Source organism: Acinonyx jubatus, chromosome D4, assembly GCF_027475565.1.
Source record: "Acinonyx jubatus isolate Ajub_Pintada_27869175 chromosome D4, VMU_Ajub_asm_v1.0, whole genome shotgun sequence".
NCBI lineage: Eukaryota > Metazoa > Chordata > Mammalia > Carnivora > Felidae > Acinonyx > Acinonyx jubatus.
The window spans coordinates 14,559,318-14,583,568 of record NC_069391.1 but is presented as its reverse complement, the minus strand read 5'-3'; the positions used below and the strand labels follow the sequence as shown (position 1 = coordinate 14,583,568).

At 51.1% G+C, this 24,251-nt stretch overlaps 1 protein-coding gene across 4 annotated transcripts in view; it reads right to left on the bottom strand.

The window, feature by feature from the left end:
- The window catches only part of CDK5RAP2 (CDK5 regulatory subunit associated protein 2), a 173,538-nt gene that overhangs the window by 67,401 nt on the left and 81,886 nt on the right, over positions 1 to 24,251 (bottom strand). For all 4 annotated transcript variants that reach the window (XM_027034963.2, XM_053204708.1, XM_053204709.1 and 1 more), the window contains 6 exons: positions 19,196 to 19,293; positions 14,334 to 14,464; positions 13,136 to 13,245; positions 10,915 to 11,043; positions 4,116 to 4,211; positions 2,095 to 2,282 (listed from right to left, as the gene is read on the bottom strand). In XM_027034963.2, coding sequence (XP_026890764.1) covers positions 2,095 to 2,282; positions 4,116 to 4,211; positions 10,915 to 11,043; positions 13,136 to 13,245; positions 14,334 to 14,464; positions 19,196 to 19,293 — 752 coding nt within the window. The remainder of the gene's footprint in view (positions 1 to 2,094; positions 2,283 to 4,115; positions 4,212 to 10,914; positions 11,044 to 13,135; positions 13,246 to 14,333; positions 14,465 to 19,195; positions 19,294 to 24,251) is intronic.

Here is a 24,251-nt window from a genome sequence, read left to right as displayed (position 1 = left end):
TTTGAGCCCTGTATCAGGCTCTGCACTGACAGCATGGAGTCTGCTTGGGATTCTCTCTCTCTCTCCCTCCCTCTCTGCCCCTCCCCTGCTTGCTTGCTGTCTCTTTCTCAAAGTAAAGTAAAGTAAAGTAAAGTAAAGTAAAGTAAAGTAAAGTAAAGTAAAGTAAAAAGGTCACTTTGGTCAAAAAAAAAAAAAAAAATCATTGCAGCCTCTCTGTGGCAAACGGACAGTAGAGGAGGTCGTGCTGCCGGAGTCCAGGCGACAGACGGTGGCGGCCTGGACCCAAAGGGAACTCCTAAGCGGAAGGCTGGTGTTTCCCTGACCGATCAAAATCCTGGTTATCCCAGAAAATTCGCCAACAGCTCCTAGCACTTACTTGCTAAGGGAAAGTCAGGTCCCCAGAGGTCGGCTCCCGTGTTTACCGCCACACAGGCGGCATGCAAGGCCGGCGTGAGGGTGCAACGCGACCGGGCACGTGATGCCCGGTGTGTGTGCCGGACGGGGGTGCCGACCACGGTCGGGCCTGCAGGAGGGCCCTCGGAGCCACGAGTCCACTGTCACGGGCCTCAGCAGTGCACCATGAAGGACAGCTGTCCGGAGAACAAGACGGAAGATTCAGGCTGGTGTAAGAAAGCCTTTTCTGACACTACAAGTGGCCAGCGCGGCCCGAAAGCCTACAGAACAGTCACCTGCAGGGCACAGGTAACGGAACCACGGATTGTCACAAGCCTGCCCCCTGGCAGGCAGGGCGTTGGCCCAGAAAATGCTTTCTGGAAAAACGTTACTAGGTTTGCGTTTTCAAAAATCAAGAGCCTTAGAATATAATTTGGGGGCTTCCGCTGAAAGACCGGAAGGCTGCGAGCCCCTGTGCTCACACCGCAACCGTCAGTAGGGCCTAAGAAGCTCCCGCCCACCAGCAGGGAGGCCACCCCCCCGTGTCCCACATGCCCACCACGGCCCGTTGCTCCTCCCCCTCCATCCCCCCACTCACATCACCCAGGCGCATCCCTAGGCGCTTCCCAGAGGAGAGCTGCATCTTCGAGCTCTGATGTAACGTGTGGGACCCTGACGTGGAGAAAATCCTCCAACTCTCGAGCGTCAACCACGGGCACCTAACTCCCTGTGACAATCAACCAGGAGAGGCACTAGACATGTGCCCCCAAGAGGATGCGCACTAGGAAAATGCTGGGCGGATGCCAGGGACTGGGGAAGGGGCAGCCTGCCTGAGCTTACAATGACAGAATGATCCAGTCCTATTTTAGCTACAGAAACGCCGATGAGGCTCAGTCCACCGACGGGAGAGACAGTGGGGTTCCTGGCTCTTGCCAAGAGTCACGGGCAGGAGTTAGCGGCTCCGTTTCTCTGTCTACACTGGAGGAGAGCGCAACACTTTCACTGAACACACACCACCCGCCTGCCATTTTCCTTAAGCGGTGTTTTCTTCCTCCTCGCGGCTCCCGAGGAAGTGGCCGGAGAGGCCGGGGGCCCTGAGAGAGGAAAGCGCGGCTCCTTCTGGCCCCAAAGCCCAAGCAGCTGCCACGACGGACTCAGAAGAATGGGAAGCGGGGAGGGGGACAATCTGCTCCCAAAGGTTAATTTTAAAAACACAAACGTGCGGAACGTTTCTCCTTTCTCGTTTTAAGGCAAACACCCCGAGGTATTTCCTCACACAGGATGACCCCCGGCAGATATGATGAGACGAGAATTTCAGTTCAAGCTCCACATAAAACCGCGAGTCACGACTACAATGGCAGTTTTTAAGCTGCTGCAGAAACCGGAAGAGACTCCGCAGGCCTGATTCCTCTCGCTGACAGCCAGACACAGCCCTTCCCGGGGCTCCCAGGACCGATTCCAGAGGAAAGCTTGCTTTCGCTCTCTATACTGGGCTTGCACGAGGCTTTGCTGAAGTCCCCTCCCAGCCACTAGCGTGCAGCCTAATTACTTAATTGCTTGACTGGCACGATTCCTTCCAAGACATTTCGGTGGCTCTCTCGGCTAAATTACACAGCACCGCCATCTAAATCCATTTAGCAAAATGAGTTTGTTCTCCCCTCACACCCGAGAAAGAAACCACTACCGGGGCCCCATGTCTACCTGGATTCCAGTAACAACGTGGCCTTCTCACTGAAAAACGGGGCAAGCAAGTTCATGAGTTCACCTTCTTCTAGACTCCGGTCTCTGGGGCAGCCAGGCTTGTGGGCGCCGTCGGAATCTAGAATATTGGAATCCGTGTGCCTCAAATATCCATTTTTGCAACCTCCTTTGGAATAATCCTCCGCAACCTGCAAATCAGAGTATCTGGTCAAAATACGGACCTGGGAAGAAAGTGAGGGGGTGCGTGCAGGAGAGAGAGAGGACGGAGGCAGAGAGCGCATCAGCAGTGCAAGCCAGCCAGAGGGAGAAGGAAAGCAGGAGAGGGCACAGAGCGGGCTCAGGCTCGAAGGTCCACACACGTGCCTTGCGGCGGAGGGGCTCCCACAAGAGCACGGACAGGTCTATGTCACTTCTCCTGACCGCGGTTCCCTCATCCACAAAATGGGGAGAACACTGCCACTTCCCCGGGTGACCACGAGAAAAAAAAATGAGAGGAAGGACCGCGTCCTGCCCACCAGGCATGCGTCCCCCCGCCCCCTGGCCAGCTCCTAGCAAGTTCTTCCTAGGAAGGGTAGGGAGCCCGTGCCATCAACGACCTTGTGGACATCTATCATCTACTTCTTGCAGTGTATCCTCCCCGTTACCTACCAGAAAGGTGCCTCACTCTTTACAGATACATCCTGATTAACATGACTTTGATTTGTCTCATTAGGAAAAGAAGAGAGCTCCTAAACTCCCAGGGGGATGTTATTTACGGATCCACCTTCTTGGGTCACCGAGGGCCCCGAAGGAGTGGCACCGAGGACGCATCTAGTTAAAGCTTGTGCTGGGCATGTCTGGAGGTGCTGCAATTAGCATTCTTTCTCCCCCTTTCCAAAGCTGTAAATCTCTTCTACCCGTCTATAAATAACTCCCCTTGACTTCATTACTGGTGATATACACACTAGCCATCACACCCCTCTCTCACACTTGTGAAATGATTAAGATTTTTAAATGGAAGACAAGACCCACACAAACGAGCCGTTATTTATAGGGTCTTGTTTGCCACCAACCTAGTTATTACATCCATCTAAATAAGCAACTTCCAAAGAAGGAAAGGTCTCGGAGATGCTGATAAAAAGAGTGATAGCATTTACCGAGCACTTGGTACACACCTTTCTATTTAAATATCACAAAAACTCCAGCAAGGATGTGTTAACTCCCCTGAGAAAAACTCGGGCTTGGGGGTTAAGCAAGGGTCAACGGAGGTCATGAAGATACACAGCAAGATTTAAAATCAGCGCCCACTCGGAGCTGCTCTGCTCACCCAAACCATCCACCTCTTAATGGTATCCCATTCACGACCACGAGAACTCGAACACTCTGAAGGTCACAAACGCCAAGCCTCCAGCCTCCTATCTCCCACTGTGCCCTAGTCTCTCGGGTTCTTTCAAGTTGGGAGAATGTTTGTTCCAAATGCCCAGTATGGATGTGACTGGAAGAACGTTCTACAGGGAAGGAGTCAAATTCTCAACAGTGCCCAGACGACACGAAGCTGGGTTTCATATCAGGGGACCGGAGGGGGCCCCCGAGAAGGGAGTCCTCACACTCCGGTCATGATCTGGGACTTCGCAGCAGTCCAGGGACAGGGCCCTCACCTCGGCTCTGCCACTGACTTGACGCTGCGTCCTGGAGAAACCCCCTCCCCTCACAGGCCTCAATTTCCAACGCATGAAACAAATGGGCGGGTTTAGATCTCTAAGGATCTGACCAGGTCCAACATCCAAAGCCTGTTATTCTCTTACAACAACCCTGTTTTTACTGGCAGCCCTACGTATGTCCTCCTGTCCCCTGACGGGCCCTCCGCCCCGTGTGGGGTCTGAGAAGAGAGAGACTCAGTGTCTTTGCTCTCCACTGGCACACGGCAAACACTCGACACAGGTACGAGGAACAGAAAAGCCAACGGATTCATCCCAAACTGGAGGACTGGCTTGGGCACAGCGAGGGGAGGACAGAATCGGGGTGGACCGCCACGTTCCTACCTTGTTGCTCTGCTCCAAGAGCTGGTCGCTCAGGAAGTTATTCTCGTCATCCTCTCCAAGTCTGGTCGTGTCCTCGTCCTCCTTGCTAGCCAGAAGCTACATGGAGCATGGAATGGTGTGAAAACGCAACCCAAAAAAGTGCGCAGCATGAATATGTATGAATAAGTCAGCGATGTCTTTTTTTTTTTTTTTTTTTAATGCAAAACAAAAAACAAACCAAAAAGGAGGCAGAAACGAATGCCAAAGCCGATGAAATAAAAATTAACCAAAGTTAGAGATGCTGGTTCTAGCCAATCACACGCAGCTGCCCAGGATCGGGCATAATGTCAGGACAAAGGCCCCGAGAAATGACGAAAGCCATTCCCCTGCCCTGGCAGGCCCTCCCCGAGCTGCTGTAGATCGAGAATGCTGTCTGCTGTGCTGTGGCCACTCCTGCCGTTGCTAAATTCATTTTCAGATTATATAAAAGTAACAAGAGTTCAGGAAAAAGCTACTGACGGAATTGAAAGTATCAAATAGCAAGAAAGCAGTAAATGAAATTTATGCTCTGCCCGATTTCTGCATCACGTCTCCTATTTAGCCCAGCACATAAACCTCCTTCTGGACTGTCACAGAGCTGAGATGGACAGTCCCAACAATGCTATCATTCTGTTGACAAGAAAGTCCTCATCGCTAATGAGTAGAGTATCGACCTTGCCGGACGGTAACTTTACGCTTTGGAGACGAAGAGCAGTCTTTTATAAAGACTGCATAAATCCCTAAGGCTTTAAAGAGGCGGAAGGCCCAAAGCTTCTGCACTGTGCATTCTCCAGAACAGGCAGTACGATGTTCCTGAGACGGCCAGATCCCAGCTCTCCGGAAGAGAGAAAATTCCAGTCCTGGGACACCTGGATTAACAAAATCAAAATGGGAGAGGAGAGGTGGCCACACCCGGGAAGCTAATCAGTCGGAGCTGTTGCAAAAATTATACTAAACCTCTCCTCACCGATGAAACTGTAAGTTCTGCACTCAAGTGTCGCTTGCTGAGTCACTTGCCGGGCGTGTTGTGCATGAGATTTCTAAGGTTCTGTCTCTATAGTTTTACTTAGCAATTCCTACATCCAGTCCCTAATTTTCCCAGACCAACTTACGTTTTTCTGATCTTCCTTTTATAGGAAACCCTTATTTGGGAAGAAAGCAAACAAAGCAAAGCAATTTGCCTTCATTAAGTCATTTTCTAGAAACCTTTTCAAGACCAGAACACATTCAACCTAATCATAGCCAAATCTGCAGGCACGATCAAACGGAACCGATGATCTCACAAATGAGAGCTCCCTAAACTACGAAACATTAAACAGGCCGGACGCGTACGAATATATTCACCAAGGCGTCAAGTTTCTCCACGCGGGCCAGGGGCTTCTCTCCCTCTGCTGGCATCTTCCCTCGTTACCAAAACACTCTCAGGTGATAAAGATCAACCAGGGCTCTCAAACTTGTTGGCGGGAGTAGAAGATGTTAGACTGCTGTGGAAACAGTACTGGCAATTTCCTATAAAACGAATCAACCTATGACCCAGGAATTCTACTCGTAGGTATTCATCAAGAAGAGTGAAAACCTCAAGACCCGTACGTGAGTGTTCAGATCAATTTTTATCATAATGTCCCCAAACCAAAACAATGCAAATCAGCAGCAGCGGAACAAAGAAACAAATTTTAATGTACCTGTGCAATGGAATACTACTTAGCAATAAAAAGGACCATGTTGTTGGTTCACGTAACAACATGGATGAGCCTCAAAAAACAGAATGCCGAGTGAAAGACGCTTTACACAAAAGAGTCTACTTGATGATTCCGTTCCTGTGAAGGCCTAGCACAGGCAAAACTAACACACGAGGGTCGAAAGTAGAAAAATGGCTGGGGGGGAGCAGTGAGAACTGATGAGAAGGGACGCTGAGGGGTCTGGCGGAGGTGTGGGTTACACAGGTACATACGTTTGTATATCTGAGCAAACACAGACTTACGATTTCTACATTTCAATGTACATAAATGTAACCTTAAAAGGAAAAATAACTGTAAACACATACTGAAGTTAAGATACTCGTGTTTAAGTATTTCAGGGGAAAGGCACAGGTATTTGTAACTTACATTAAAATGTATCAAAAAGATCAGATGGAGTGAATGCGGTGGGACATGTTAACAGCAGGATCTAGGTGGGGAGTGTGTGGGTGTTCACCATCAGGTTCTTCTCACGTGGAGGTGTTTAAATTGTTTTCAGGATAAAATTCTGGGGGAAAGTCTCTCCCATCTTTAAAAAACAAAACAACAGTCTCCCTCTGCTCCCAAACAGCTCTGGTCACTGAGCGTCCCTGCCTCTCTCCAAGCTTCTTGAAAGAAGTGTCTAACCCCACCTCTGGCACTGTGGCTTTTGTCGCTGACGCTCTCTAGAAACTGCACGTGAAAGGTCCCCAGAGACCATCCAACACGGGAGATGGAACCCACACTGGCTCAGGGAAGAGGCACAGAGAAGCTCATCCCTGACCCTGTGGATAAAGGAAGGGTCTCCCCTTAAGTTAAGCTAAGCACAGTACTGTTAACCCACGTCGTTCCCAGTTGAAATTTCAAAAGCCTCCAAGCCATTCTTCATTTCCAGAACCACAACCACACCACTACCCCATACAGCGAAAGCAGGATCAACGTTCATTTCTCTTTACCTCTGCCGACTTGGTCAAAATTAAAAGTAAACTCAATTTCCAGCAACGGCCAAGAAATTAAGTGTTGTGGACAGAGAGAAATGTCCCTGGCTCCACACGTGAACGACTCGTTGACAACTTCCCACCACTTTTTTCTGGTCTTCTGACAGTACTTGACCCGAGTGGACACCCCTCCTTAAAGCATCGCTCCGTAACGTCTGCACCATCCTGGTTCTGCCCCAGCCTCCTGGGTTACTCTTTCTTGACCTGCTTTTCGGGCTCTCCTTCCTCCTCCAGGAAGAATTACCCTCGACCTCAAGAGAAGGCCAGACCCCTGTCCGCTCACTCCCTCGGCACACCGTGCTCTTCCTTCGTAGTCCTCCCCACACCCAGGGGCACCTGCCCCCCAGCTTCTGTGCCCGACGTAGCGGCTGGGGCAGGCTCACGTCTGCGTTCATTTTTAACAACGCGGGGTGCACAATAAAGTACCTGCTGAAAGAGCAAAGGAACGAACAGAATCTTTCAAAATGAGAGCTGAGACCAAAAAGTATTCGGGATTACCTCTGGTCTTGCTGCCCCAAGGGTGTCCTTCGGAGCAACAGAAGCTCACGACACATGTGGACTCTCGGGCCCCATGCCAGACTGATGGAACCAGAATCTTTAACGAGATTCCCCGGGAAAGTCACATGCACGGTAAACTTCGGCAGCACTGGCCCGTGGTGTCACGAAAACACGGAACAGGAGCCAGAAGAAGGCTGCAGGCCCAACTCGGCCACTAACTTACTAAAAAAATTAAACGAAACTGGGGCTCCTGCGGGGCTCAGGTGGTTAGCGTCCGACTCTCAGTTTCAGCTCGGGTCACGATCTCGCGGTTTCATGAGTTTGAGCCCCGTGTCGGGCTCTGCATGGATTCTCTCTCTCCCCCTCTCTCTACCCGTCGCCCGCTCATGCTGTCTCTGTCTCTCGAAATAAACTTAATAAAAATGTTTTAATTAAATTAACTGTTTTACTGAGTGCCTACTACACGCCAGGCACTGTGCCAAGGGCTCTTTATCCATCATGTAAAATTCATAGTAACTTAGGAAGTCAGACGGTTAGAAAGCGCCTCCTTTTAATGAAATCAAATCTGCTTCGGACAAACGAAATTGTATTCTGTTACTAATAGCAGAATTTAACCAGCACCTTCCGCTTCGGAGTACCATGTCTGTCCTCTAGAGTCACACAAGGCCTACTTCTGATTCAGAATGACGGCCCTTCCAATTTCTGCGTTCAATTAAATTATGCCCCTCAATCCGTTGTTTGCCCTCCAGGAAGAAAAAAAATAAAAAAAAAGATCTTAGTTCTCTAGCCGTTTCTAAAAATGGTGACGTAAGCAAATAGGGATGTTAGTCCTCATAGAGACTAAGCCCTTCTGCGCACTGACGCACGTATCCGACGTCCTGCCCCTTAGAGGGGACGGTGTCACACATCACACAGCTCGGGGTTTGCCCGCAAAGCAGGCTCAGCAGCACGCTGACTGCTGGCTGCTCCAGTCACTCCTGTGCATCAATTCTCAAGCACATAAATTAATAACCAGTAAACAAACATGAAGAGATAGCGACAAACCGATCTGTGACTATTTTAAGGCACTTTTAAAACCAAGGGACACCTGTCCTCAGTCTTTTGTTTGTTTGGCTGGTTTTGAAGTGAACGGCCCACACGCGGGGAGTAAGTGTGGTCTTCGCCAGCTGGAGGGGGCCCATTCCAGGGCATCCGTTTTGAGGACAAACCCGACAAACCGTATCAAGGGCCTCCCCCTGTTCAGACCCCTTGTCAAATTAAAAGTTGCAGGGGGAGCCTCTATGAAAATAAATGGTATGCTTTTCTATACCTGTATCTTTCTACATCTGTACTTTTGACCTACAAGTTACGTATCTGGGATACGTAATACCCAATACAGTCTCAGGGGACAAAAATCCTAAACCCAGAAAGAGATTTGGGTCCAAAGACCCTCATCAGGTAATTGAAAAGAGTGACTCTCTAGAAACCATCTACATGTCCAACAATAATCAGGGGCTTAGTTAAATTTCAGTGCCTTCGTTAGGTAAAATGAGATGCTATGTTGGAATACAGCAATTGGGAAGACACAGGAAACGAAACCGTATATGCGTTGTGGGCCTGTACATGTTCATACACACAAACAGAGAAGGAAGGACTCCAAAATGTTAATTAACTATGCGTGTTTTAAAGTGACAGGATCGGGGTAATTTCTTTTCTCTATTTTAACCCAATGCTGTGGGTTAATTAAACACTGGAGAAAAATACTGAATTTTAAAAACACAAAAGCGATTTGCTTCCCACCACCTCCCTCCCCCGCCCCGCCCGACTTTTTCTCATTTAGTGGGAATGGTGCCCAGCCCCCGCTCCGCGAGCCCGGCTGCTGGGACAAGGCTGTGCACAGCCTGGGCGTCTCCGGTCCCCCTCCGAGCAGAACCACACGCGCTCGAGCTCCCGCTCCCGAGGAACTGGCCTGGGGAGAGGCAGCGGCCCCTCTCTGCCGGCCCACCCTCACCCCCGCAACCTTTTGGCTCAGGATCACCGTGGGAACAGCCTCCTTCCCATGCGGATCTTGGGATCCTCCCATCCCATTCCGGGGGAAGATGGAACACTGCTACACAGGACAAATGTATTCACAGGGAACATCAAGCTGAAGTGCAATCTGACAAATGACTCAAATCCGAATCGGCTGGTTATTAAGATCTCAGAGTGGGAAGAGGAAAAAGCCTCTGTTCTCCAAAGGACATAATGGGACATTTAACAGATTTTTTTCAAAGGGCAAATGAACAAACAAACTCGCCATTTACGACTCAAATGAAGTGGGTGAAGAATGAGCTGCTTATTAAAAATGCTGCCTTGGAGAAAACAAACCAAGAGACTTGTTTCTCCCTAAATGGATTGCAGATATTCTTAGTTTCCAAAATCATCTGGAGCCCGGGAGGCTACGATCAATAACGTTTCCTCCCTCAAAGACAGCAGATGGCCTGAGCGAAACGTAGATACCTTTGAGCGGCTCCCCCTTTGAAGGCGGGAGGAGACAGCTTCAAGGCTGACGGATCTTTCCCGGAATGTGGCAACGAGACCTCCTTTTACCTGGCCAGCTAGGCCGAATTCAAGACAACCGTCAGCAGGAAGACTGAGGGGCCCGGGACCCAGAGACAAAAGGTCCTCCCGCACCTCGTGGCCAGTACAGCCCCGGTCCCCTGAAAAAGGCTTCACAGACGCCCGGGGGAGCGAGGCCAGTTAAGGGCTAAAGGGAGGGACAGGCTCTTTCTCAGCGACACGACTTCAGGCCCCCTTTTGTACGCACAGGCCGAGAACGGAGAATCAGACGCCCGGATGTCACCAGGCCGGATAAGGCTTCCCCGCTCTCTCCACGGGGCTGGACGGCTAACAGAGTGGGCCTCTCACTCGCCCTGCGGGTACACGAGCCCAGCGAACCACACGCTCTCTGCGGTCCTTGCAGAGACACCGTGATTTAACCTTTCGTGGCCCTTCCGGGCTTTCCAATGCCACGGGCAGAAAATTCCCACAGCTGGGAAGCCGGGCTCGAGGGCTGTGCTGGCACAGGCTGTGTGCTCCCCACCACGTCCCCTGTACGAGGCAGAGCGCAGGGGTCCCGGCTACGTGCGCGAAGGGACGACACACATCCAGTCAGAGCCACCGGTCCAGAGGCCATGAGTGACAAGTTGCAGAGAATTCAGAAGATTAACACACCAAGAAAATGAAAAATGTGTTTACACATGTGCTTTTCCACGTTAACAGAGTCATTCATTAAAGCTGCATCTACGCCACTCAAATTACCTGGGTGATGCGGCGACTCTCGGGATCCCTCTGAGGCCATCCCACCCATCCAGATGCGCCATCCGTGGCCCAGACCCCAGGGCCCGACTCGGGAGTCAAAGGTATCAAAATACGCCCAATGTGTCCATGCAGACAGAACCCGGACGTGAGGAGGACCTAGCAGGGCCCTCAAAACCACGTCCAGCAAAGGCAGCTTCTACAGGGGCCTCCTCAGGACGGGTGCCGTCTGAGGACATTCGGGGGGTGGTTACCGTTTTGTAGTCGGCGCGTAACACGAATGTTTCTTCTTACCTCTGTTTGCTCTGTTGCCTCAGGTCCGTCACCCCCCTGGAAACCCACGCAGGAGAGATCAAAAATGGTTTTCTTCAGGTGCTGGTTGTCTGTATACAGTTCCTTCACCAGCTGTATCAGGTCACTAACCTGAGAGATAAGAGCAGAGATAGAGCTGGGGACCCACAAGCCGACCTCAGCGCCCCTGGGCCCCGGCCCTGCACACAGACCTTCTCCTGAGCAGACTCTCCAGCATCACAATTATGGAGACTCAGGCAGCTGGTTCCAGACTTCAGGCTAGGCGGGGTATGGTGAAAAACCACTAGCATGCCTGTGTTCTAATCCCACGGCCACCGCTTCAAGGCAGAGTGATCCTGCGCTAAGCCTCCATTTCCTCATCTGTGGAATGGGCTACTGTGAGGATTGAAGGTGATCACGGTCACGGTGCACTGAGGACGTTGGCACCATCTACGTGCCCCACTAGCGACGGCCAATACGATCTCTGCCTCGTACCTGGGGTCCTCTGGAGGAAAAGCCCCGAGACGGACATTTCTGAGACTGCGTCAGTCTTCTTTCATAGCATCGACCCTCTTCTTTGTATACCTACCCAGCGATGTCAGTAATAATAATCGTCTTCCAACACCAAGCAATCGACAGCTACCGAAATACGCCCGCAAGCTTTAGTCATTCATTCCTTACAAAAGTCCTGAGGAGGTGGACAGGCTAGAATGACTATCCCTATTTTACAATGAGGAGCCACCGAACAAAGAAGTTCATTGCCCAAGGTTCGCCCGCTGGGGGTGTCCAGGGGCCTAAATGACATACAAGGATGGCCAAGGTGCCTCGCCGCGTGGGGAAGGGCAGCTGCCCCCCCAGAGGCAGAGCGGGCCTGGAGCTGAGCCCTCAGAGCCCCCAGACAGGGCTTTGCTGGACCAGGTACATAAGCAGTTCACAGACGCCACCTCCGTTCCCTGCAAGCTTCAAGTCCCGCCGGCCGGTCATTTCACAGGCTTCTTAACGGAGTAATCGTTAGCCCCTCAGATAAAGTGGGACGTCCCACCCTGACTACACACAGATGTCCAATACAGCCAAACATGAACACAAACTAGACCCACCCCGCAAGGCGGGAGTGAGAAGAACAAAACCCTCTGACTCCGCAAACACCTGCCGAGTGCCAACCGCGAGTGACCTGGTTCCTGGCCTTAACGCTGCCGCAGGTGCTGTCAGCGATCCTCGTTTTCTTTACCTTCCAAAACTAAGAGGCCTTGGCGCTCTGTGCTCCGCTCCTCCCAAAATCCTGAAAAATTTTAAATTCTCCTTTCGACTTTTTACTTTTAGTGCCTTGCACCTACTCCGTCTCTTGCTGCTGAAAAAGTCCTCCACCTAGACAAGCTCCTATTCGTCCTTCAAAACCCACTTCAGGCCTCACTTGTCGAAAAGCCTCCTCTGATCAAGTGAGGATCCCCCGACCCCCTAGCAATTAACCCCTCCTCCTCTGCTGCCTTTGCGACCTATACCCTGCACACCCGCCTACCTCAGCGACCCTCACCCTCCACAATGCAATTACTTATTCACATGTCTGCTACTCTACCAGAATGTCAGCTAGCCCAAGGCAGAAACCGAATCTGTCATACATATATGGTAATTTTATAATAAATCAGTCTCCTCTGAGCTCACATTTCCTACTCTTCGCAGTGGTTCTTAGGCTCTTGAAACACTAAACCACTCTAACCACACCAACAACCAACAGGTTGAGAAACTTGGTTTCTAGTTTTAAAAAAGATTTACTCAGCAAACCTGGACCTTTATTCTTTCAAAAAGCAGGTATTAACTCCCACTGTGTGTGGTAGATACTGGAAAATCAAAAATAAATAAAATGCAATCACTAACTTCGAGCCGCTCACAACCTGATGGGGTCACAGATGAGTAACCAGATCATTCCAGGTCATTATGAGCATGACACGAATGCAGTCAGGTCTGAGAAGAGAAGAGAATGACCTGAGGGAGGGATAGAGAGCATTTCCTAGAGGAGATCAAGCCTGGGCCGGGCCTCAAGCCTGAGAAGGAGGGTATCAGGCACGAGGGAGGGCACGGGAGGTAACATACACCAAAGGAACAAAGACCGGCCGAGAGAGAGGGAAGAAAGGAGAGGAAAGGGGCTTTCACAATCTTACACCTCAGGATCAGGAGCCCAAGACACAACAAATAACCAACAAAGCACGGAAAGTTAACAGGTCAATACCTTTTTCTTAAGTTCTTCTTGAGAAAAATGTTCCACTTGAAGCCGATTGTGCTCTTCAAGGCAAATACTCAGGTAAGATGTTTGATCGCTATAAAATGAAAATGGTTCTTCTGCAAAAAAAAAAGGGGGGGGGGGGCGATGGAGAGCAAAAGAATATCAGAAATAGATCCTTCCAAGACCAATCCCAGTACAATCCACGTAAGGCAATTTGAATTGGGAGAAGGGGGGCAGGGGGTTGCTACAAGGGGGAATAAGTACAAATAGGGAGTTTAATGCACCACCTTTGGAGCAAAAGTAATTTTCCCTCTTTCTCTACAGGCTGATATCTCAATGTATGGTTTCATCATGGGCTGCAGGCATTCACTGCGGCCTTTTCTGAATTATAATTTGTACACGAAGTGCTGCACCTAGGGAGCATTCTGAGCGGCACAGGCAAATGGTGGTTTCGGTTTAAATGGGGGAGTGATTCTGTTTAGGTAAGAAAACAGGAAAATGAGATGTGACCCTCAAGGGTAGCGCTCCAGGGAAATACACGTGCCCGATGTATCTTTCACTGGCCCCGGAGCCCTCTGTGGTAGTGAGCACACCAAGTACAGAAAATGGGCTGCTAGATCTAAGAAAAGAGAATCTCTGGTCACCTACGTCAGGGTCTGCTTCCTCTGCAGCAAACGTCACATCCCAATGGGGGGGTGGGGGGGAGCGGGCCAAGTGCTGCTGTGATGAGCAGAGCAATGCAAAGACCACAGGCTCCTCACCCCCTCACCCTGTGTCCCTCCCTAATGAATCCCTTTGTGGTCATGACAACGCTAAACGCGAAGTTTCAACGCAAAACGGCAACCTCCAGGCTGTGGGTCTGTGTGGTGCAGGCTTTGTAGTGGGTACCCCGGTAGGCAGAGCCCAGACGTGGTGGGCCCTGAGGTGACGCGGATCTAGAAGTACCAAGTGATGAGAGCGCGGCAGAGGCAGCGAGGTACCACCCCCCGGCACACCCTCTGAGGCACGGACATGACGCGCTGGGCCTTTGCACCAAGGCCAAAGCCAGGTGGACGCAGACTGGGAGAGCCAACATTAACACAGAACCCAGAGGAAATCCCGTGGCTTCCCCATCCCCTACTTAAGTTTTAGGACTTTCTTCAAGCTCAGCCAAGGCCCTCCACGTGGAAAAACCAAAGGGAAACACATGCAAGAGGGCACATACCTTCCCGCCTCCGAATGTCACTGATCTGCTCCTCCAGGGTCCTTTGCAAATTCCGACAGGAGAGCACGTCCTGCTCCAGCTGCGTCCGCAGAGCGGAAATGCTGCTCAGCTCGGCCTGCAGGCTGTTGATACTTCATAAAACAAGACACCAGGATTTTTTTTTTAAGTTCTTATTTAAATTCCAGTTAGTTAACACGCTGGGTAATTCTGCTTTTAGGTGTGGACTAAATATAGTGACTCAACACTTCCATACATCGCCCGAAGACACCAGAAATTTTTACACAGACCTATCTGCGTTTCCAATGACAAAAGCCGGGGCGCCTGGGTGGCTCAGTCGGTTGAGTGTCCGACTCTTGATTTCAGCTTGCAGTTGATGAGTTCGAGCCCTGTCAGCACAGAGCCTAGTTGGGATTCTGACTCTCTCCCTCTCTCTCTGCCCCTCCCCTGCTTGCTCTCTCTCTCTCTCTCTCAAATAAAAATAAACTTTAAGTAAATTAATTAATTAATTAAAAAAATGCAAAAGCCAGCAAGCCTCCCTTTGATTGTTATGTCATCAGTGGGTTTTTTTTTTATTGGTTATGAAAGTTGGATTTACTTGTTTATGGAAAATTTAAAATACAAAAATATAAGAAAACAAAAATTACATTAACTACCATTAATTAACTACCAGTTAACACATGGCAGACTACATTTCCTTGTTTAAGATTTTACTTATTTTTAAGTAATCTCTAATCCCAACATGGGACTCGAACTCACAACCCCGAGATCAAGAGTTGCATGTTCTACTGACAGGCAGCCAGGTGCCCCCAGACTGCATTTCCTCCCAATCTTTTTCCTTGAGCGTTCACCCTTACAAGGTGAAAATAGTAGTTGGTGTCAGATACTGAATTGTGCATTCCTCACTTAAATAGTTCCCTACATTTTTGGAAATTATTTGCAAGCATCATTTTCAGTGACTATGTAACATTAATCAGGTAAACTTCCCACCGTTTATTCCAACTCATCCTCTATTAGTGGACATTTGGGTCACTTCCAAGTTTTTACTACAGGTGTAAATAAAGAGAAATAACGTAATTGCCCAGAACACTTCTCTGTTTGGAGTAATGCCTCACGAGGGCTTGGGTGTGGATGGGGAGGCTCTCCAGGGCCTGCGTGTCACCTGGCACCCAGATGTCAGAAGAGGGGACAAGTGAGAAGAGCGAAATGTGTCATTCCTGAAAGAGGTAGTACTGGCGGTAAAAACGAGGGGAAGGAAGGAAGGAAGGAAGGAAGGAAGGAAGGAAGGAAGGAAGGAAAAGAAGGAAGGAAGGAAGGAAGGAAGGAAGGAAGGAAGGAAGGAAGGAAGGAAGGAAGGAAGGAAGGAAGGAAGAAAAAAAGAAAGGGAGTTGATAATGGGAGGAAGAGAAGGACCAATTTAGGGACCAACAGAACTCCATTGTGATAGGTCAGCCCCATTCACAGAAGCATAGTGGAGTGAATGCGTGTCAAGTCTCACATCTGGGTCTGTGTGACACAGTGTGACCTGCACAGAGAGCCTGCATGACACCAGCAGCCCAGAATTCACAAGAGGCCATGAAAATGCACACCTCCCAGAATCTGCAGGAATCTGCTGTCCAACAGAACTTCTGGAAGTTAGAAGTGTTCTGTCTATGCACTAATATGGTAGCCACGGGCTAAATGTGCCTACTGAGCAGTTGAAATGTGGCTAACATTCTGGGGAACGGAATGCCGCATTTTTCTTAATTCAGATGTAAATAGTCCCATGGCTCGTGGCCACTGACTTGGGGCAGTACAGACCCACCAGATGGGCTCTGGATTCCTACTGACGTGGCACCTGGCAGGGATCTAACTGAGTGCCCCCAGCTCTCAGAGGAACAGAGACCCCGGCCAACGTCTGAATAACATAAGCGATGTTTCACTGAACATCTCCGTGCCTAAAGCCTTTTCACATTCAGGTTCGTTTCTTAAGACCAATTCCCAGCAGTGCAACTGCTGGGTCAAAGTACATGAACATATTTTGGGGCACCACATTTCCAAGCCACACTGCCAGTGCGCAGCCTGCTTGGGATTCTCTCCCTCTGTCCCTCCCCCGTTCACTCACACATTCTCTATCAAAATAAACAGATAAACTTAAAACAAAATACATGAACATTTTTCGAGACTAGCAAAACACCTTAACACATCAGAAAGCCTCCTCTTTTAAATACTGAGAAATACATCACTCTCTGTCCAGCGTCTGACCTTTGGTTCCTTAAGAGGGTCCATCAACACCTTGAAACCGCATGCGAATACTTAAGAACGTGGATTTTTCTAAAGAGAGGGCCCATGAGCTTTCATCAGATTTTTCAAAAGGGATCCAGAGCCCCCAAAGGGTTAGAATTAGCAGCAACTGCTCCAAACGTCTGGGCTTGAGACTCAAGCCCCACTCTCCTTCAGACATTTCTTCCAGCTCCACCCCTCGAACCGCGCACATAAATCAACATACGTCGGAAGGAAAATAAACCGTTATGTCTAATCGTCTCTACTCGCTGCTTTGACGATGGTTCATTGTGAAGCAGCCTCCTTGTAAGGGAAGGGGCCCTACCAGCAACCTGTGCCTGGTTCCATTTCAAGACAATCACAATGATCAATTTGTAAGGCTGATGGAAAACCTCACGGAGGTGTCACAGCACTCGCTCGGATGCAGCCGTGCTGCAGAGACATTTCAGCAGGAGGAAAAAGAAGGAGCATGTTTCCACGCGGCTCTTGCGATGAGGGCGGAGGAACGCGACCGGCTGCACTCCCCCCTCCGTCTCCTGACAGGGTGAAAAGTACACCGCTGTTGCTCCTGTGCCTGTCATTTATGTTCCCCTAACTCCAGGGCCTTTTCCAGGTGTGAGGAGTTGGTGGAACAAAAGGTGTTTCGCCTGGAAAGAAACGAAAGCCCTGCGCATTCCTCCTTCTGCAACATGGAGGCAGGGGGAGGCAGAAACGAGGAGCCGGAGCCAAGCTCCCGACGGCACCACCGCTCCGGACCTCGGGCAGGTCGGTCAAACTGCCGGAGCCCTGCCTTCCTCATCTGTGAAGTGGGGCTGATACCTTTCCTTCGGGACTGTTCTGAGGGTGAAACGAGAGCTGCACGGGAAAGAGCTCAGCACAGGGCCCAACACACACGAGACAACTCGACAGGCGTTTCCCTCTTTCCATACATCTGAGCAACTCCCGAACGAAAAGAGGGTATTTATAGGCCAAACTTTCTGATTCTCAGGAGTTACAGCAGTGATTCCCATCTGGGGACAATTAACCTCCCAAGAGATATGTGGCACTATCTGGAGACACTGTTAACAGGCCATCATGCCGGGGCAGGGGAAGGTGCTTCTGGAAGGGAGCAGCAACAGCTGAGATAGTGCCCAGCACCCCACGCGGCCCAGGACCCAGAGAAGCTGCCCAGGTAACCCGACTTGGCCCGCTGCCCCCGAGTTTCCCAGCTTCACCGGCCCCGCCCCCTGTAAAAACGCCGAGCTGCTGAGGCTTCTGGAAAAGGCCCACTTTTACAGAGTGACGCCTACTCCCAGAATCTCATCGGCATGTTTCCATTTTCTCTAAATTCATTTCAGATCAACAAATCTGAAAATTATGTCATCTCTCAGAAGACCAGGCGGGGGGTGGGGGGCCCGTCCACTCACGCTTCCTGCGTGGCTACTCCGCCCCAGCCGCGGTGACAGGCATGGGGCAAATGGAGCTGAGCGACACAGGATCCCACCCGGAGGGGGGCGCAGGGTCCCCACGAGGAGGCAGGCCAGTTACAGACACGTGCCCAGAGGGTGGCAAAGGCAGCTGCGAGGGCAGAAAGCTCACAACGACAACCATCCTGGGGACAGCCTCCTCACGAGGGTAGCCCTCCAGATGAATCCTCAAGGACCTCTGGGAGACAAAGGCAGGCTGTGGAAACGGTGCGAAGGCAGAAGCAGGAGGGCACACGGCCCAGGCCCTGGTGAAGGAAGGAATGGAAGACCATTCCAGCCAGAGTGAAAGTCTTAGAAGGAGCAGTAAGGGGACAAGCACCTTAACTTTTTATTATGGAGACTTTTAAACAGACACAAATGAAGAAAGCTAATACAATGAGCCCCTGCCCATCTACTCACAGCCCAGCCCTGACCACCGGGCAGCCATGGCCGCTCTCGCTCCCTCGGTGTCCCCAACCCACCTCCCTCACTTCTGTATAGTTTTGAAATGAACCGTATCCTCTCACCCGTAACTACCCCTACTGTGTAGAGAGAGTTCTTTGTGAGGTGAAAAATCACCGAGGCCAATCCTGCACTGGCGAACAGAGGCCCCGGACAGACTGGGCCACCTGCCCGCGGACACAGAGCCGGGACAGAACAAGAGCACTCGCCCGCAGGGGGCTCTCGTCACCACACCTCACGGGCACCAAATCATTTCAGCAGTTCTATAAAGACACAAGTCGCTCCAGAACCTTGTATGAGCCCCTGGGTTCGGTCACTCACCACCTGTGTAACTTTGGAAAAGACACTCAACCTCCCTCAGTCTTCATGGCCTTATGGGAAAGAGGGTAACAATCGTTACGAGGTAACACACATGGGAGTATTTCTGTATCTATTAAGAAGGCACTATAGATTACTGAGAAATTATTGTTATGTTATTTTTATCCTGAGTTCATTAGAATGAAAGAAGTCAACCCCAAAGTCAGACGCTTCTCGATATAAAATAGGTTTACCCGATTTAAGTCAGGCAACCATCATCCAAGCATCATCTAAGCTTCCTGACCAAACCAGGATGGCTTTGCTGCCTCAGACGCCAACCGTATTTATTCGGAATACGTGTGTCTCCGTAGGAGTGTGAGGTCCAAACAGTAACCTTACCTGTCTGGGTTCTGCAGAGATTTTACCAGGTGAGTATAGATGTCCTGCTCCTTCTTTAAGACTTGAATCAGCTCCTCATAGTCTAATTGTCGCTTTTCCTGGAAATGACAACGGGCATCTGACATTAAGGGGAGAACTGTAAAAGAGTCCATCCTGACGTTATGCAAACATATGTGGGTAGTTTCTAAATCCAAACGGAGGTGATCCCGGGTGCCAGGCTGTCGGGCAGGCCACGGTCGCAGAGCACCACCTGCAGGAGGAGTGGGGAATGACTGCCCGCCACGTCCCTCGGAACAAAGCCGAGTGCTGTGCTTCCAACACTGCATGGCTGCTATAAAAGGATCATCGCTGTCACCCGATCCACCAGTCATGAAACTGCCTCCCCTCCAAGCGGCTGGTCATCGTTTTCGCAACACCACAGAGAACGCCTCTCCACGTGGCTCTTGCTCCGGAGAATAGAAGTTCATCAACCAAAAGGGACAAGGGAACTTACATTAAAACAGAAAAGGCCAAGTGAGCCGCTTCTAAAGGCATCCGGAACAGAGTGATGACAAAGGGACCTAAGGGGGATCTCTGGAACCTACTTATGTGACCTGAGGTAGCCAGCTAACACCAATGGGTGAAAGTTTGAAGAATATCAGGGTATTTACATAGGCTCAAAACACCTCAAAATGCTTACCAATTACAAAGGAAAAAGAGTACCCACATGGTCAAGACACCTACATAAAGCCGTCGAAGTCAGCGTGGCCGGTAATGAGACAAATCTAAATTGGGGACCAACAGGCTGCGATGAGAGGATATTCCCACCAAATACACCTGCCTGAACCCGATCCACCCAGCAACGTCAGACAAACCCAACCCGAAGGACACTCTACATATGACTGGCCTGGACACTTCAAAATTATGAAGGGCATGAAAGGCAAGGGTAAGACCGAGAAACTGCCCCAGACTGAAGACTAAAGAATCACGACAAAGCAACGTGCGATCCCGAATCAGATCCTCTGGCCACAAAGGGCTTTACGGGACGAGCAGTGAAGCACCCGTGAGTCTGAGGATTAGAAGGCGGGGGGGGGGGGGGGGGGGAGTCGGCCTAGTCCCTGCCCTTGACGGCTGCACCATGGCACACAGGTCAGTGTCCCCGCTTATGGGAAATACACGCTAGGGGACTCAGAGGGGACAGGGCTTCTCGTGGGCCACTTGCTCTCAGAGGCCTCAGGAAAGGTAAAATCCTTTATTCTCGAAACCTGCCTATAAATTTGAAATTATTCCAAGACAAGGGAAGAACGCTAAATAAAGTTAACATGCGCAGACTGGGGCAGCGTCCTGCGTGGACGAGATGCTCCCTAAATGCTCAAGGGAGGCGCTCAGGTCGTGGGGGGACTAGAACAGCAAGCAGCCCTTGTACTTCCCACTGACCTATGCCTTCTCCTAAAGTTAAGATACCGCCTGGGACACAGGGGGAGACCTGACGGGACCCGAAGGAGCACGGTTACTGCACCACAGCGATGTTGATGTTTTCCTGTGACAGCGTCATCCCAAAGAAACGCAGGGACCCTGTATGTGTTACAGGCATCTCAAGTGATCTTAAAATATTCATTTTACCACCGCTTCAGAACTACAGCAGTCACTATACTCATCATGAGAGCCCGTCATTTAATGCGTTAATAAAGAAGGACCATTTCCAAAGCAGATTTTTTTCAATAGTCTGATGACGGAATTTCAAAGTAATTGGCTTCCTTTATAATCCTGTGCATACATTTTATGCATTGGAAGACCTTTCCAGGGAAGAGATCCCTGGCTTCCGCAGACTGCCGGCCGCAGGGATGCAGAGGGCAAGGAAAGGTTAGGGGCCCCTGACCCGCGAGAACACTACCAGGCCCCTCGCCCTGAACAAGACAAGGCAAGGGCACCACCTGCTAATTAAGGGTTCCAAATGCTAAACCACCAGCTCGGTCATGAGAAGTTAGGTACCCAGACTGCTAGAAATGTCGGGCCCTTTTGTAAATCATGCCACATGTCCCTGGCACAGGGAGCTCCCATATGCCTTTTGTGCACAGCAACAGTGTCACGTGGGATTCTCTCGGCTCCCACCTGTACACACCATGTGCGTCAACAGAGGGTCCCCGAGAAGAGCCCGGGGAAGAATTGAACAGGATAACAAGACAGTGTCAGCCACTGTGCTCAGTGCTCCCCGGGCATTTTCTCAGGCCTCCCGACGACCCAGGGAGCTGAGGTGTCACCGCCCTCCTCATTTCTGCGATGAGGGAGCTGCGGCACAGAGGGCTGACGGCAGCCAAGGTCAGGTGGAGAGGCAGGGCGCAGACCCAGCAGCCAGGCCCTGAGGCCTGAGCTCTTCAGTCCAGCCATCCATGCCCCAGAATGGATGCGACGCACCGGGGCGCTTGGCAGGGAATCACTGTCACTGTCAACCACATGAAAGGCAGCCAACAATGATGAAGAAAATTTAAAAAACTACTGCCTCTTGCCTGAGCGGCTCGGTCGGTTGAACGTCCGACTCTGGCTCAGGTCGCGCTCTCACAGTTTGTGAGTTCGAGCCCCACGCTAGGCTCTCTGCTGTCAGCACAGAGCCCGCTTCGGAGCCTCTGCCCCCTCTCTCTCTGTACCTCCCTCGCTCGCGCTCTCTCTTCAAAATAAACAAACGTCAAAACAAACCTACTGCTTCTTGGGCACCTACCATGAAGGGCAGGGATAGTTAGGAGGGTGTGACCTTACTAACTGTGTGACCTTCAGCAAGTTCCTCAACCTCTCTGTGCTTCAATATGCACACCTCTCAAGGAAGGTAATGATTCTACGTCGCTCACAGGGCGGTGAAGGAGACCGAATGAGCTCATCTCTACAAAGTTCTCATGGTGATGACCGGTACAAGATAAACACTCGATAACGTCAGCCATAACTTCTGTTCCCACGTTCTGGCGCTATGCTAGGCACTTGGGACACAGATCGTGTCTGATGGAAACCAGGGAAGCGTGTTAATCCTCCCATTTTTCAGATGACGAAACTGACTGTCTGAGAGGGAACATTTGTTTGAGGCCGTCCAGCTGACAAGTGGCGGTCAGAGTCTGTGCTTACGTTTGTAACTGCAAAGCCAGCCAAGAAGGGCTAGGAAAAGAAATGGGTAAATACGGACTTCTGTCGGATGGAGTGGGCTCCAGATGTGGAGTGTGTGCGCCCAGGCCCCGTGTCTTAACCGGAGGGTGGTGGGCGGGGCCCCAGAGGACCACCCGCTGCAAGGCGAGGGCCCGGATGCCTGGCTCAGCTCCCCTCCGGCCTTCTCGCCGCCGGCAGCTCTTCGAACCCCCCACCCCCACCTGCCAGCTGCCCACACCTGCACTTCCCTTCCCCCCGCTCTTCCTCCTCAGTGGGATGGAGGAACCCCTCCGTCCGAGCTCCAGAGGAACAAACCCCGCCCCCGCCCCGCAGAGACCATCATTCACCCCTCTCCACTGACACACTCCCAGGCACCTTACCGGGTCTGCTTAGGCCACATTCTCACCAGGAAGCCTTGCTTGACAGAGAAAAATGCCCTCTTCCAGCGCCCACGGCACTGGTTCGCTTTCACCCCGGGGCAAGCGTACCAACCATGTGCCGACAGGTCCGATGGCCCCTTGTGGGCAGCCATGTCCCAAGCCAGGAACAGTACCTGGCACAGACCAAATGCTGCCACAGACTGGTGCCATCCACGGTGTGTAAGGGCCTGGGTGAGGGGCACCACTCGGGTGTTATGGTGATGGGTGTTATGGGGATCCCATAACGCCAACACAAGGATGGGCGTGCAAAGTCCTGAGCGCCAGGGAGGAAGAGGAGACGTCACTGCTAAGCAGGGGCAGGGAAGGCGACACCACAGGGGCTCCTTCAGGGATGTTTAGGAGTCACCCAGCAGACAAGGACACAAAAGCCACTCCAGGCAGATGGAACAGCACGTGCGAAGGCACAGAGAGAGGCGCAAACACAGCACTTTCAGGAATCTGCAAGAAAATGGGTAATCTGCACGAAATGGGTAAGCAGAGAACACAGGGACCGATATGGATCTTAAGAGCAGAGATTCCTGTGGGTATTTTGCATAATGGAAGTCAGAGTGAGTCAACGTCTTCCTAGAAGCAAATAGCTCACCCATGTTAAATAAATGAACTCTTCAGAGCCATTTGGGTCCCATTTCATCATTCACCTACTCCCCTGTGTTGAATCATGCCCCATTAGAATGAAGTCATCTGGCTCCCTCAGCAGAGCTCACAAACCAGTGGATCTCCTCAGTGTAGAGGCAGAGGGCCAGGCTGCCCAGAAGGGAGCGACAAGCAGCCACCCCCACCCTCCCTCCTGCCCCCCAGACGAGGAACAAGACACAGCCCAGACGGGAGGTCTCTCACCCCAAAGGAGAGTATGACAGCCACACACCTACCTGTGTCTGACTCCGCAGTCGTTCCTCCACAGCCCTTGGAATGACCACCCAGCTCACCCCTCCTCCCCTCTCTCATCTGAAAACTGTCCCTAAAACACAGGGGCAAGACCCTGGAAGCCCCCTCTGTCAGTGAGCCAGCCCCCTGGACCCACACTGAACCAGTTCGACTTTCTCTCCGGATTCAGAGACTTCAACTGAGAAACCGGAAGTCTGGGACACTGGGTGTGCATCATGTCAAGGACAGAGCTCGAGGGTTCAAGACCTCTGCTGCCCACGGGGCTGCCACAGTTTCACCCTCCCCGAGACACGGCTACTCAGCTCTCCCAACAAATACTCCCTTTCGCTGTGACTGTTTTGACCACACTACTCAATGCTAGATTCACAGCTTGCAACCAGAAGACCCTTAAGTAATGCACTTACATTACTTCCAATTCTATCAGGAGGTAAGCATGCAATTCCCCCATTCACAGATCGGGAGGGTGGGTTTCAGAGAGATGAAGGGACTTGCCCAAGGTCACGGAACTAGCAAGAAGAACGGGCGTTCCAACACAAATCCTGGGCATTTCCTACTCTGCACAGTTTCCTTAATGACTAGAAGGAAACACAGGTCATGCACAGACCACAACCTGAAGAGGTAGC